Source organism: Balaenoptera physalus (assembly GCF_965194825.1).
Source record: "Balaenoptera physalus genome assembly, chromosome: 2".
NCBI lineage: Eukaryota > Metazoa > Chordata > Mammalia > Artiodactyla > Balaenopteridae > Balaenoptera > Balaenoptera physalus.
The window spans coordinates 98,150,138-98,163,590 of record NC_138883.1 but is presented as its reverse complement, the minus strand read 5'-3'; the positions used below and the strand labels follow the sequence as shown (position 1 = coordinate 98,163,590).

The 13,453-nt window shown below is 37.9% G+C and overlaps 1 protein-coding gene across 4 annotated transcripts in view; it reads left to right on the top strand.

Annotated features, from left to right (window-relative positions):
• Nucleotides 1-13,453, top strand: part of MYO5A (myosin VA) — a 216,427-nt gene that overhangs the window by 97,953 nt on the left and 105,021 nt on the right. For all 4 annotated transcript variants that reach the window (XM_082444707.1, XM_082444706.1, XM_082444705.1 and 1 more), the window contains exons 5-6: nt 2,315-2,471; nt 11,592-11,735. In XM_082444707.1, the coding sequence (XP_082300833.1) occupies nt 2,315-2,471; nt 11,592-11,735 (301 nt within the window). The remainder of the gene's footprint in view (nt 1-2,314; nt 2,472-11,591; nt 11,736-13,453) is intronic.

The window sequence follows — 13,453 nt, the reverse complement described above, 5'->3', positions numbered from 1 at the left end:
TGGTTTCCTTTGCTGTGCAAAAGCTTTTAAGTTTCATTAGGTCCCATTTGTTTATTTGTGTTCTTATTTCCATTTCTCTGGGAGCTGGGTCAAAAAGAATCTTGCTGTGATGTATGTCATAGAGTGTTCTGCCTATGTTTTCCTCTAAGAGTTTGATAGTGTCTGGCCTTAAACTTAGGTCTTTAATCCATTTTGAGTTTATTTTTGTGCATGGTGTCAGGGAGTGTTCTAATTTCATACTTTTACACGTACCTGTCCAATTTTCCCAACACCACTTATTGAAGAGGCTGTCTTTTCTCCACTGTATATTTGCAGGTACTTTTGATTCTATCACTTTGGTGTCTCTTAAACCCATCTGCCTCTCTCAGTCATGGCCACCACAGTCTTTGTTCAGACTTTCATACCTTTTCATCTGGACCCATGCCACCCATATCCACATTGCTGCCAGAGCGTTTTTACTAATTAGATTGTTTATTTTCTGTTTAAAGCCCTGCAGTAGCACTGCATGACCTTTAGGTAAACTTCAGATTCCTTAACATCTCATGTAAGATCTTTATGATCCATTTCTCGTTAACCTCTGCAACCTTATCTGTCATTACTTCATGTTCTAGCCAAATTAAATTATCTGATGTTTCCTAATTTCTCATGCATCTGAGCCTTCATTTATGTTATCTCCTTTCCCTGGAATGTTTCCTTCCTAACTTCCTTTTCCCGTGCTTGCTTTCTCTTACTCATCTTTCTAGACTTTGCTGAGGTATCATCTCCAGGGTGCCTTCCCTGATCACCTCTTCCTCCTCTCAATACCCCATCCCATGTATTATAATCTTTAATTATTAGTTTGTCTTTCCTCTCATACCCTCAACCACTTGAGGATGCAGATCATGGCTTTTTAAGCTTGTATCCCTAGTATTTAGCACAATGTTTGGCACGTAGTAGGTGTTTGCTAAATGTTTGTTGGATAAATAAATTTCTTTTAAAAGATAAAAAGATTGTCTTCTATGGTGAAGTAACCTCGTAATCTTGTGGCCTAAAAACCTTTGAACTCATCTTGTCTCTCCATAAATTAAGGGCAAAAATTATACTACCTTTATGTACTTGTTCAATTAATTTGATGGATTGAAGCTGACTGCTGGTTTCATCTCAGGAAGTGGAAGTTTCCTGCTTCTTTCCCAGTCGAAATCGTAGCCAAAGCAGATTTATTCCTAGGCTAGGCTGGTTATTAAAGTTTTATTTACGTATAATCAATATACATTTACTGAGCACTTGTGATGTGTCAGACTCTGGACTAGTTGCTGGATATTAACAATATGGTGACATAGGTCCTCATCCTCAAAGAAATTATAGTCTTAGGAGCAAGTTCCTCACCTAGAGTTTTGAGTCATTGTATGAATGAATTAAAGTTGTAATAGTAGATAGTCTTTGTTTTTTTAATTAATTAATTAATTAATTTGGCTGCATTGGGTCTTCGTTGCTGCATGCAGGCTTTCTCTAGTTGCAGCGAGCGGGGGCTACTCTTCGATGTGTGGGCTTCTCATTGCGGTGGCTTCTCTTGTTGCAGAGCACGGGCTCTAGGCACGCGGGCTTCAGTAGTTGTGGCTCGTGGGCTCAGTAGTTGTGGTTCATGGGCTCTAGAGCGCAGGCTCAGTAGTTGTTGTGCACGGGCTTCGTTGCTCCGTGGCATGTGGAATCTTCCCAGACCAGGGCTCGAACCCATGTCCCCTGCATTGGCAGGCGGATTCTTAACCACTGCGCCACCAGGGAAGTCCAGTTGGTAGTCTTTGAGTTCTAACATATTTGAATGAATCAGCCAACAAATGAACCATTTCTTCTCTGGTAATGAGGGTACTTTAGTAAGAGCTGGAGTTTGTGGGAGACACTACGGACAGTTAGCCAGTAGATAATTTTTTTTTCAATTAAGTAGTATTTTCTTCTAAATTTGTTTGCTGTAACTCCTGTCTCTTCTAAAGGTGGTTGACAACAGTACTATAATAGACCAAAATAATTCTCTAGGAATAAAAATAAATAAAGTGTTTGAGATATGTACACCCAAAAAATTCAGAGACTATTACAGATTCATCCTTAGATGTGATGCTCTCTAATTTAATGCCTGATATCTCTTCTCCCTCTCTGTTCATTGTTAGTTTATAAGTAGTTGTTTTTATTAGGAAATGTCATTCTTAGGTTCCTTCCCACATTTTTGCATGTGTGAACCAGCAGAAACTCACCATGGCTCATTGATGAGAATACAGAGAAAATAATGTTAATCACATTCAAAAGTGGGCAGCACTATCAGTCACTCTTCTTTGTTTTACAGAGATGAACGAAATCAGTCCATCATTGTAAGTGGAGAGTCTGGGGCAGGAAAAACAGTTTCAGCTAAGTATGCCATGCGATACTTTGCAACTGTAAGTGGTTCCGCCAGTGAAGCCAATGTTGAGGAAAAGGTGTTGGCATCCAACCCCATCATGGAGGTAAGGCAGCCATGGCCTTCTTACTATATTCTCTCATTAAGAAACAGGCTCAAAAAATTGATTGATACAGCACATGTCAGAAAGTCTAGGATCTCTCAACCAGTAATAGTAGGAAAATACTTTTCCGGATGTTAGTGAGAGATCTAGGAAAAGTAAAAATTCAGTAAGATAGACATTTTGAGTAAAGTCTAGCTATAGAGGAATCTACTTTATTCCATAAACCTGCATTTTTAACCTACCATTGGATCGTTGCCTCCAAGTAGCTGGCAATGGCACTTCATTTCCTAAAGTTTCTTTTATCCCAGTTAATTGACTTGTATCTATTGCTCCTTATACTGGAAGTATAAATTACTCCTTTTCCCACAATCCTGAGCTTATTTAAGCTCTTTGTAAAGTACAGGATTCACTATGCTCAAGCATGAATGAGTTTCATTATTCCTTTGCCCGCATTTCGTTTTCTGTACTTAGTCCAACCTGTTTAGCTATAAGTTTTTACATTTTTCCAGATATGAACTATAAACTTAAATCATAATCTTGAAAGCATTTTTCTGCTTGTTTCTGTCAAGCATATCATACAGCTTTAGTTTAGAAAAAGAAATTCAATAATATAAACTCTTGGAAAAGGAAGATCTTTGAAAGGATATCCTTTCAAAAGTGGACTACGTATACAAAGTAGACATGCTCATGCCAAAGAAAACAGACCTTTTTGTGTGAGAATTTGAGTGTTTTAGGATTTGTAATTAGAGAATTATTTGTGTATTAATATGATTTTAGGAAAGTTACATTTTTGTAAGTATTCCCATTAAATGGAGAAAATAAGTTTCAATAAATGGAGAGAAATTACTTTGGACATGCAGAAACAAACCTTTCTTAATAAAAATCCAAGTCAGCATTCTTTATTCCTGTTTTTTTCCTTTGTCAAGCCTTACATGTCACCCAAACACAGATGGCGTTTAGAACTGGCTTGGTGCACCTGTGGTGCAAGTGGTTTTCGCACTGATCAGTCCAGAGGTAATTGTGCCTGGTGTGCAGTGCTGTGTGTGACACTTCAGAATAGTATGCTGTGACCCCTTGCCCACAGGGCTGCCCTCTAGTGCAGCGTGACTTCTGTTCTTGGGATTAAGAAAATAAGAGATGCTGGGGAAGTTAAGAGCCTCCTGGGCTGGGTGAGCTTTGGAAAGAGAACTGGAAATGTTTTCTGAAATAGCACGGACAGAAGAAAACAGATGCTTATGCCAAAAGAGAGTAGTAAAGATTTTAAGCAAATATTAAGATTTTGAAAGAATTTAAGCTACAGGTATAGTGGTGGATCCCACTTGTGTTAATATTGCAAGAATATAATCTGTATAGCCAGTTTCTGATTTCGGTTCAGAAAACAACAGGGCTTTGCTTCCTACCATTATTTTGACTGTTTTTGATCATAACAACAAATTCTTGGTATTTGGCAGTGGTTTAGGCCATTCTTAGTCCCTAATGTTAGAAGATCCCAGAGTTTTGATTATGAAGGCATCAGGAAATCCCATTTCTCCTAGGCCTAGACCATATAATAACATAACTCTGGAATACGGCAAGTTGAATGAACTATTTTATGACCTTGCTGTAGTCTCTTTCAAAAACTAGCTATACTGTTTTTTCTACAACACAGATTTGAGTTGTGTTAGTAGGAGTGATATTAAAAATTTGGAATGACTACAGATACTACTTTTTAATATGCAGTTATAAGGAATTTACCCTGTTTTCTAGGATGAACAAAAAAAGATAAAGACAGCAGTTATACTTTTTAAAAAAATTAATTTATGAAAAAAAATTTTTTAAGACAGTACTTATATTTAGCTACTTCACGCTATATTATTGTTTAGTTTCTCTGCAGAAATTTGGATTAAGAAAATTTGTTAAAGAGAGAACTAATTTTCAACAGCTACAAATGAGGGCATCCCAACTTGAAAGATTAAAATGGAATATAGGGCTGAAGGATGGTGACAAAGGGTTTCCAGTTACAGGAAGAAAATATAGGTAAAATATTGAATATGTGGCCTAGAAAATTTGTAGCTTTTAAACCTGCCTCAAGATTATGTCTCTATATCAGAGCCCTTTACTGTGATGTCAAGAAAGGAGTGTCTGGGTCTCCAGTAATCACGAGCATCCCACACCTTGAACATCACAGCCCAGTGGCTTATGGGATTTGCACATTATCCTTTAGGAAGCAAGCTCCTCATCCCTGGCATAGGCTCCTTTTGCAAAATACGAATAATGTACAGTGAAATAAATGATTCTCTTTTACTCAATTTTATGAAATTTTCTTTTTCATAATTTTTTCCTAGAAATTTTCATCCTAAGATGGGGACAGGGAAGATGTTGGGGGCACACTGGGTCTTTTTTTTTTTTTTTTTAATGTCTGAAACGTTTATATTAACATATTTCCATACATATTTCCATACAAATACAAATATAAGATTTTTAGGAATTTCATGTAATGTCTGAAACATTTATATTAACATATTTCCATACAAATAACCCAATGAAAGTTTAGTATTAGTTGTTTTGTTTGTTTTTTTATACTGCAGGTTCTTATTAGGCATCAATTTTATACATATCAGTGTATACATGCCAATCCCAATCGCCCAATTCAGCACACCACCATCCCCACCTCACCGCAGTTTCCCCCCTTGGTGTCCATATGTCCATTCTCTACATCTGTGTCTCAACTTCTGCCCTGCAAACTGGCTCATCTGTACCATTTTTCTAGGTTCCACATACATGCATTAATATATGATATTTGTTTTTCTCTTTCTGACTTACTTCACTCTGTATGACAGTCTCTAGATCCATCCACGTCTCAACAAATGACTCAATTTCGTTCCTTTTTATGGCTGAGTAATATTCCATTGTATATATGTACCACATCTTCTTTATCCATTCGTCTGTTGATGGGCATTTAGGTTGCTTCCATGACCTGGCTATTGTAAATAGTGCTGCAATGAACATTCGGGTGCATGTGTCTTTTTGAATTACGGTTTTCTCTGGGTATATGCCCAGTAGTGGGATTGCTGGGTCATATGGTAATTCTATTTTTAGTTTTTTAAGGAACCTCCATATTGTTCTCCAGAGTGGCTGTATCAATTTACATTCCCACCAACAGTGCAAGAGGGTTCCCTTTTCTCCACACCCTCTCCAGCATTTGTTGTTTGTAGATTTTCTGATGATCCCCATTCTAACAGGAGTGAGGTGATACCTCATTGTAGTTTTGATTTGCATTTCTCTAATAATTAGTGATGTTGAGCAGCTTTTCATGTGCTTCGTGGCCGTCTGTATGTCTTCTTTGGAGAAATGTCTATTTAGGTCTTCTGCCCATTTTTGGATTGGGGTGTTTGTTTCTTTGATATTGAGCTGAATGAGCTGTTTATATATTTTGGAGATTAATCCTTTGTCCGTTGATTCATTTGCAAATATTTTCTCCCATTCTGAGGGTTGTCTTTTGGTCTTGTTTATGGTTTCCTTTGCTGTGCAAAAGCTTTGAAGTTTCATTAGGTCCCACTTGTTTATTTTTGTTTTTATTTCCATTACTCTAGGAGGTGGATCAAAAAAGATCTTGCTGTGATTTATGTCAAAGAGTGTTCTTCCTATGTTTTCCTCTAAGAGTTTTATAGTGTCTAGTCTTATATTTAGGTCTCTAATCCATTTTGAGTTTATTTTTGTGTATGGTGTTAGGGAGTATTCTAATTTCATTCTTTTACATGTAGCTGTCCAGTTTTCCCAGCACCACTTATTGAAGAGACTGTCTTTTCTCCATTGTATATCTTTGCCTCCTTTGTCATAGATTAGTTGACCATAGGTGTGTGGGTTAATCTCTGGGCTTTCTATCTTGTTCCATTGATCTATGTTTCTGTTTTTGTGCCAGTACCATATTGTCTTGATTACTGTAGCTTTGTAGTATAGTCTGAAGTCAGGGAGTCTGATTCCTCCAGCTCCATTTTTTTGCCTCAAGACTGCTTTGGCTATTCGGGGTCTTTTGTGTCTCCATACAAATTTTAAGATGATTTGTTCTAGCTCCGTAAAAAATGCCATTGGTAATTTGATAGGGATGGCATTGAATCTGTAGATTGCTTTGGGTAGTATACTCATTTTCACAATGTTGATTCTTCCAATCCAAGAACATGGTATATCTCTCCATCTGTTGGTATCATCTTTAATTTCTTTCATCAGTGTCTTATAGTTTTCTGCATACAGGTCTTTTGTCTCCCTAGGTAGGTTTATTCCTAGGTATTTTATTCTTTTTGTTGCAATGGTAAATGGGAGTGTTTCCATAATTTCTCTTTCAGATTTTTCATCATTAGTGTATAGGAATGCAAGAGATTTCTGTGCATTAATCTTGTATCCTGCAACTTTACCATATTCATTAATTAGCTCTAGCAGTTTTCTGGTGGCAGTTTTAGGATTCTCTATGTATAGTATCATGTCATCCGCAAACAGTGACAGTTTTACTTCCTCTTTTCCAATTTGTATTCCTTTTATTTCTTTTTCTTCTCTGATTGCCGTGGCTAGGACTTCCAGAACTATGTTGAATAATAGTGGTGAGAGTGGACATCCTTGTCTCGTTCCTGATCTTAGAGGAAATGCTTTCAGTTTTTCACCATTGAGAATGATGTTTGCTGTGGGTTTGTCATATATGGCCTTTATTATGTTGAGGTAGGTTCCCTCTATGCCCACTTTCTGGAGAGTTTTTATCATAAATGGGTGTTGAATTTTGTCAAAAGCTTTTTCTGCATCTATTGAGATGATCATATGGTTTTTATTCTTCAGTTTGTTAATATGGTGTATCACATTGATTGATTTGCGTATATTGAAGAATCCTTGCATCCCTGGGATAAATCCCACTTGATCGTGGTGTATGATCCTTTTAATGTGTTGTTGGATTCTGTTTGCTAGTATTTTGTTGAGGATTTTTGCATCTATATTCATCAGTGATATTGGTCTGTAATTTTCTTTTTTTGTAGTGTCTTTGTCTGGTTTTGGTATCAGGGTGATGGTGGCCTCATAGAATGAGTTTGGGAGTGTTCCTTCCTCTGCAATTTTTTGGAAGAGTTTGAGAAGGATGGGTGTTAGCTCTTCTCTAAATGTTTGATAGAATTCACCTGTGAAGCCATCTGGTCCTGGACTTTTGTTTGTTGGAAGATTTTTAATCACAGTTTCAATTTCATTACTTGTGATTGGTCTGTTCATATTTTCTGTTTCTTCCTGATTCAGTCTTGGAAGGTTATACCTTTCTAAGAATTTGTCCATTTCTTCCAGGTTGTCCATTTTATTGGCATAAAGTTGCTTATAGTAGTCTCTTAGGATGTTTTGTATTTCTGCAGTGTCTGTTGTAACTTCTCCTTTTTCATTTCTGATTTTATTGATTTGAGTCCTCTCCCTCTTTTTCTTGATGAGTCTGGCTAATGGCTTATCAATTTTGTTTATCTTCTCAAAGAACCAACTTTTAGTTTTATTGATCTTTGCTATTGTTTTCTTTGTTTCTATCTCATTTATTTCTGCTCTGATCTTTATGATTTCTTTCCTTCTGCTAACTTTGGGTTTTGTTTGTTCTTCTTTCTCTAGTTTCTTTAGGTGTAAGGTTAGATTGCTTACTTGAGATTTTTCTTGTTTCTTTAGGTAGGCTTGTATAGCTATAAACTTCCCTCTTAGAACCGCTTTTGCTGCATCCCATAGGTTTTGGGTCGTCGTGTTTTCATTGTCATTTGTCTCTAGGTATTTTTTTATTTCCTCTTTGATTTCTTCAGTGATCTTTTGGTTATTTAGTAACGTATTGTTTAGCCTCCATGTGTTTGTCTTTTTTACGTTTTTTTCCCTGTAATTCATTTCTAATCTCATAGCGTTGTGGTCAGAAAAGATGCTTGGTATGATTTCAATTTTCTTAAATTTACTGAGGCTTGATTTGTGACCCAAGATGTGATCTATCCTGGAGAATGTTCCGTGCGCACTTGAGAAGAATGTGTAATCTGCTGTTTTTGGATGGAATGTCCTATATATATCAATTAAGTCTATCTGGTCTATTGTGTCATTTAAAGCTTCTGTTTCCTTATTTATTTTCATTTTGGATGATCTGTCCATTGGTGTAAGTGAAGTGTTAAAGTCCCCCACTATTATTGTGTTACTGTTGATTTCCTCTTTTATAGCTGTTAGCAGTTGCCTTATGTATTGAGGTGCTCCTATGTTGGGTGCATATATATTTATAATTGTTATATCTTCTTCTTGGATTGATCCCTGGATCATTATGTAGTGTCCTTCCTTGTCTCTTGTAACATTCTTTATTTTAAAGTCTATTTTATCTGATATGAGTATAGCTACTCCAGCTTTCTTTTGATTTCCATTTGCATGGAATATCTTTTTCCATCCCCTAACTTTCAGTCTGTATGTGTCCCTAGGTCTAAAGTGGGTCTCTTGTAGACAGCATATATATGGGTCCTGTTTTTGTATCCATTCAGCCAGTCTATGTCTTTTGGTGGGGGCGTTTAATCCATTCACGTTTAAGGTAATTATCGATATGTATGTTCCTATGACCATTTTCTTAATTGTTTTGGGTTTGTTTTTGTAGGTCCTTTTCTTCTCTTGTGTTTCCCACTTAGAGAAGTTCCTTTAGCATTTGTTGTAGAGCTGGTTTGGTGGTGCTGAATTCTCTTAGCTTTTGCTTGTCTGTAAAGCTTTTGATTTCTCCATCAAATCTAAATGAGATCCTTGCCGGGTAGAGTAATCTTGGTTGTAGGTAATTTATTTTTGGCTGCGTTGGGTCTTTGTTGCTGTGCACGGGCTTTCTCTAGTTGCAGTGAGCGGGGGCTACTCTTCGTTGCGGTACACAGGCTTCTCATTGCGGTGGCTTCTCTCGTTGCAGAGCACGGGCTCTAGGCATGCAGGCTTCAGTAGTTGTGGCTCGTGGGCTGTAGAGCGCAGGCTCAGTAGTTGTGGTGCACGGGCTTAGTTGCTCCGCGGCATGTGGGATCTTCCCGGTCCAAGGATCCAACCCATGTCCCCTGCATTGGCAGGCGGATTCTTAACCTCTGCACCACCAGGGAATGCCCCACACTAGGTCTTAATAGTTCTATTTCCTCTTCAATAACTGTAGTTGAAGATTTTCATCTCCATTTAGTAAAGAAGAATAATTCACTCAACATTTCTCTGAAATCAGTAGTAAAATCAAGACCACAAAACTTCTTTCCTTTAACAATTTCTTGCTGATTGAAATGAAAATAGCATTAGGGAGGCTGTTATAAATATAGTATTTATAAGGCAGAGGGAGCAATTAGGGGGAATGAACAAAATAAATGAATAAATGAATAAACATCGTTTATATACAGAACCTTCTTTCCATATTGGGTTAAAGGCTTAGAATCATAGAGTTTTATTTTTGAAAGGGACCCTAGAGCTCATCTATTCCAGTCAGTTTACACCTGGGGACACTAATGCTCCTCAGAGGATTAAATGATGGCAAGTTAGTGATAGGGCCTGGTGTGATACCCAGATCTTCAGACTTCTATTTCATTTACTCCTTCTACCATTCTTTGCTATATGTTTATATACCTTGTACTCAAAGACAAAAGGGTCTGTTTCAACTCTGGCCTACTCACTGCTTCTTCTCACAGAGTGTAGTATTATCTTGGCAGGTTGGCCACTTTGATCCCCACTGTAAGTAGATTGGGGCGGGGGGATGACATATGGGGGTTGGGATAAGAGTCTGGGAGGGAGGAGAAGCTGTGGACCACCCTCCCCTAACTTGCTTAGTTGCTGGGGGAAAGCGCTTAGGACAGTGCCTGGTAAACACTCAGTAATTATTACTGCTGCTGCCACTGCTACTACATGTAACCCTTCATCTGCTCTTTGACAGAATATGCTGTGCTGAAAGAAAATTTCACGTTTGTTTTCTGAACAAAATAAAAATAATGGGAATATATGGAGACTTTTTGTTGTGCTTTTTGTAATATCAAGTTTTGCTGGGAAGGTAGCTTCCAACTATTCTTTCCGTCTGTAATGTTAGTCTGAAAGTTAGCAGTGTTCTCATTGCTGAAACAGAATAGGGTAATACATGCCTTATACTTCAGAGAGTGAAAATACCTTTTCTTTGATTGATCAGAGAATCTAATGTGTTGACTTTTATGGCTATGTTACTACTGTTTTCATCACTTGTGTTTGTATCGCTTTTTTTTTTTTGTATTGCTTTCTTAATGCTCCAGATAATTTTCATATCTTTCTCTCTGCTGTGGTTTCAATATACTAATCCTAATAGTCACAGGCTTTGCACAGTGAGAGATATTAATTGTATGAAATTATCTTATTAAGCATTTAATTTATGCACTATGTTAACACTTGCTTTTCTAACTACAGCATGTTTTTTGCTTTGCTTTGAAAGAAAAATTTATAGATGCATGTTACCTAAATCAGAAAGCAGTGCATATTCCCTTTAAATTTTTAAGATTATCTGAAAAATTTGGCAGAAAGTTACATTCTCTGCATTCTGTAGCAGGTGTCTTGCAAGTTAGATGCAACTATCAAAATCCAAAGCCAAATTTTACTGTCTCTGGTTTCTGAAAATGGCTTTGAATTAAGTGGGTAATTACTAACTCTCCACTAGTAAGCAGTCCAGCTGGGCCTACTGGCTAAAGAGACCCTGAACACCAGAGCAATATTTCCAGGAAAATATTCATTTGTCTTAACCAGCTTATTTACATAAAACCGACTAAGTTTTTCAAGCAACCAAACCCTGTTATTTAACTAAGAGGGCATGTGCCTAGGCAGACCCTGGTCCCACCCGTTCTTGTCCTTTGTTGATGTGAATGAGTATGTTCCATACCACAAATGGTGGATGAAGACCTCCCAGGCACTGGGCTCGAGTCTGCTGTTTCTGAAAATAATTTGTGCGAGAATAACAAGGCCAATACGGACTATTAGTGTACACCTGTGTGGCTGTGCAGTGAGCAAAGCATACAGTTGTGCCCGCAGGGGCAAAACTGGTTCTGTTTTTAAAAGAATCCGTTTTAAAGGGCTGTGTTCTTTCTCTCCCTGAACAAATCTGTAAATGTCAGGGCATGAATTGCACTTCTGAAACCTTATTGTTTTCCCCTTGTTTCTTAGTCAATCGGAAATGCTAAGACAACCAGGAATGATAATAGCAGCCGTTTTGGGAAGTACATTGAGATTGGTTTTGATAAGAGATATCGAATCATTGGTGCCAATATGAGAACTTACCTTTTAGAGAAATCCAGAGTGGTGTTCCAGGTAAGCCGGGCAGGTATACACATAGATTGCCATATAATTCCAGAGCTCATGTTTGTTGGTGTGCATTTTATTCCCAGATGTTCTTGAGCATGTTATGACAATATTACTACAATATTACTACAAACCACACTTGGACTGAAACGTGTAAAACAGTGCCTGTCAGAGGATAACCCCTAGACTAATAGTCTTTGGGACTGGGCAGTGATTTAGGTTTAATGGTTTTGACTGTTTCCTCCAAATGCTTGTAGGAAAAGCTTAGTTAAGAAGAGGCGCTATTAGTTTAGTCTTGTCTGTCACATTTCCCAGTTGATAGGGAAGACATTGCTCTATGCTTCAATGAGTTACAGTTTGAACTCAGTTCAAGAAAAAAAAAATTATCCTTGTCCTTTTTCCTTCCTTCTTCTCTCAGAATGTGATACTGTTTAGATAGAATAATGAGGGTTAAAAGATCTTCACAACTCAGTTGTGAACTACTGTCAAAGAACACACTAAAGTCTATGCATCAGTGCCAGACTTGCATTCGCACATATGCTCTTACTCCTTTTCAGGGGGCGGGGATCTCAGTTCCCCAACCAGGACTCAACCCAGGCCACTGCAGTGAAAGCCCAGAATCCTCACCAGGGAACTTACTCCTTTTTTATTTGTAAATGGGAAGTACTACACATTACAGCACCGGCAGGAGTGCATTCACATATTTATAGGTATACTCAGGGAGTGTGGACTTATCTTTGGAAAACTCCCCATATAGGACTCCTGGTGACCCACTGCATGCTGAGATGGGGTTCCTGTAGTCCCTTAACTAGATGCTCGCCATATTGAGGTTCAAGTAGCCCTGGCACCGCCGTGTAGCAGAGTCTACAATTTCCATTGCACAAGTCTCTTAAGGCTTTGAAACTGTCTGGGACATACTGAGAGTCATGAGTTTGGGCAGCCTAGAGCTATCCTGGCTTTGACTTTGGGGGTGTGCTTGATTTGTGGCTACCTAAATGTAATACCTGATTTGTATAGGGAAGGAATAGTCACCCTTCTCCATTGTTCTAATATCTAGATACATGCAGAGCAGTGTTACTGCGCACGCATGTATACTTGAATAGGTCAAAAAAAATGTTTAGTAGCCAGAGGAAACAATGGGGGAAATATATGTAGATCTAAGAGAAGACTGAGTCTAAATAGTACAGATTCGACTGATAGGTAGACGGTTAAGGGGAAAATGGGTATGGTGACCAGAGGCTAGTAGTGCTTAAGACAGAATGTTAAGGCCTAATCCTTATTGTCTTGTCTAGAAACATTGAAGCAATTCTAGCTGTTCCCCAACCCCCAGGGCTATATAATATTGTGGATGTTTGGTTATATCAAAGTGAGTCAAACAGTCAGAAAGAGCATACTTGATATTGTCCTTCATGTACAAAGATGACCAAAGCATTTCTGCAGATCCCCCTGCTTTTCAGGTTGTCTGTGTACTGAAACACCTGACCTCTTGCCTATTCATGCTTGTGGTCAATGGTATATTGTTAATTTGTTTAGTGTCTTCTGTGCACTAAACACAGAAAACTAAGTTTTCTTTACCAGACACCAGCCCCTGTTGGGCATCAAACCTGACCTTGGCCTTACTTGCTCTATTCTTCAGTTAACTGAATACACTGCAGAATTCAAGGATATGACAATAGAGTATAATAATATTGTATAAACAATATTATTACAACTGTATCTTTAAAGTA